Here is a 1,553-nt window from a genome sequence, read left to right as displayed (position 1 = left end):
CAAAACTTAGGAAAGCAATGCGATTTTTTCTACGAAAACGAGAAGCAACTGATCCAAATGATCCAAAAATCAATCCAAATTCGAAATATGTACATCACGCGTCGAACAAATTATCTAAGATATGTAAAACGAAATGATGACTAACATTTCATTCATTTCGGCCTGATAACGCTGACATCACACTCCATAGGTCAACGGAACGATCACAAATAATAAACAATGCCATTATTTATCGAACAAACTCCATCAGAGATGCCCGATTCGAAATTAATGATATTTGTGATAATATTCGTAACAGTTTTTGTCCAATGCCACTCGCGACAATCCCCCCAGTACACGTTTCAAAATGTGACAGTTCATCTGAAGGTCGCGAACCAGTCGCAACCGTGGAGGAAAATTTTCATCGCCAGAGCGACCAGCGCGATAAGTTTCCTGAACAAAACTGGTGCCAGGGTGAAGGTTATCCAGTTCAAGCAGCAGAGAATACCGGTGTTATTCAGGAATTCCCTAAGTGAAGTGACCAAAGTGAGTAAACTGAAGCTGAATGGATGTGGCGTTCAGGAAATTCATCCAGACTTCCTTTCCAACAGAGCCAAAATCTTCGAGTTTGACCTTTCGGAAAACGAAATCAGGGATATCAAGTATGGCGTGTTCACTGACATCAACATCAAAAGGCTGTACCTCAACAACAATAAGATCCACCAGATCACCAACGAAGCCTTTTCCAACATGAAGAAATTAGAATTGATCATCTTGAGCAACAACAGATTAACTGCTTGGGATAGCAGTTGGTTCCTCGGCACACCAGTTCGGCATGTTGATTTTTCATCCAATTTAATCGAGGAACTACCCCAAGGTGCTTTCGATTATTTCCAAGAATTCAAGAAGAAAACCTACGGAGAATTCTTCTACATCAACTTCAACAACAACTTACTGACCAAGCTACGAAAAGGAACGCTGCCTGAGGTAAATTCTTTGTGGTTCCTTTTCCTGGAGAAGAACTTCATCGAAGAGATAGAGTATGGTTTCTTCAGTGGTATCAAGAAGATGGAAGCTCTGAAGTTGGGAAACAATCGGTTGAGTATCTTCGACAGTCATCTCCTTGAGGATTTGAATCTGAGATATTTGAAAATTGACACTAATTACATTCAAAATATCGACGTTAATATAACGGAAATATTGAATATAAGCAATAATCCTCTGAGTCAGGAGTGCAGGATGCAATGGAATGAGAGGTTGATAAGAGATAGAGCTCGTTTTGAAAGATTCTTTTACGTTTCTTGATAACTTAAATTCTGACAAAGGAAATTGTATTTTATTTTAGCCCTCTTTTCCGAAGCTCAGTAAAATTGTTAGCATAAAATTTTATCGCAATTTGATCAAGGATAGGATACGGTAAGATAAATATTTTTGTGATGCAATGTAGATTAGTATGTATGTGATAATTATTAATATAGTACTTAATCATAATATTTTCGAGTAATTTCCCCTCACTCACTCGATAAGTTGAACCTTATATTTTGATAATTTGCTGTTGTGCAGTTTCAACGTGC

At 37.9% G+C, this 1,553-nt stretch overlaps 1 protein-coding gene across 1 annotated transcript; it reads left to right on the top strand.

The window, feature by feature from the left end:
• Positions 1–252: 252 nt before the first annotated feature.
• LOC123307170 (SLIT and NTRK-like protein 5) lies at positions 253–1,284 on the top strand. The gene has a single exon (XM_044889387.1). The coding sequence runs from the start codon at positions 253–255 to the stop codon at positions 1,282–1,284; it is 1,032 nt and encodes a 343-aa protein (XP_044745322.1).
• Positions 1,285–1,553: the final 269 nt, after the last annotated feature.

Source organism: Coccinella septempunctata, chromosome 2, assembly GCF_907165205.1.
Source record: "Coccinella septempunctata chromosome 2, icCocSept1.1, whole genome shotgun sequence".
Taxonomy (NCBI): domain Eukaryota; kingdom Metazoa; phylum Arthropoda; class Insecta; order Coleoptera; family Coccinellidae; genus Coccinella; species Coccinella septempunctata.
The sequence above is the reverse complement of the archived record's forward strand: the minus strand, read 5'-3'. Positions and strand labels throughout refer to the sequence as shown.

Coding starts and splice junctions, on each gene's coding strand:
- LOC123307170 (XM_044889387.1), top strand. CDS start 253: ATGCCCGATTCGAAATTAATGATATTTGTGATAATATTCGTAACAGTT.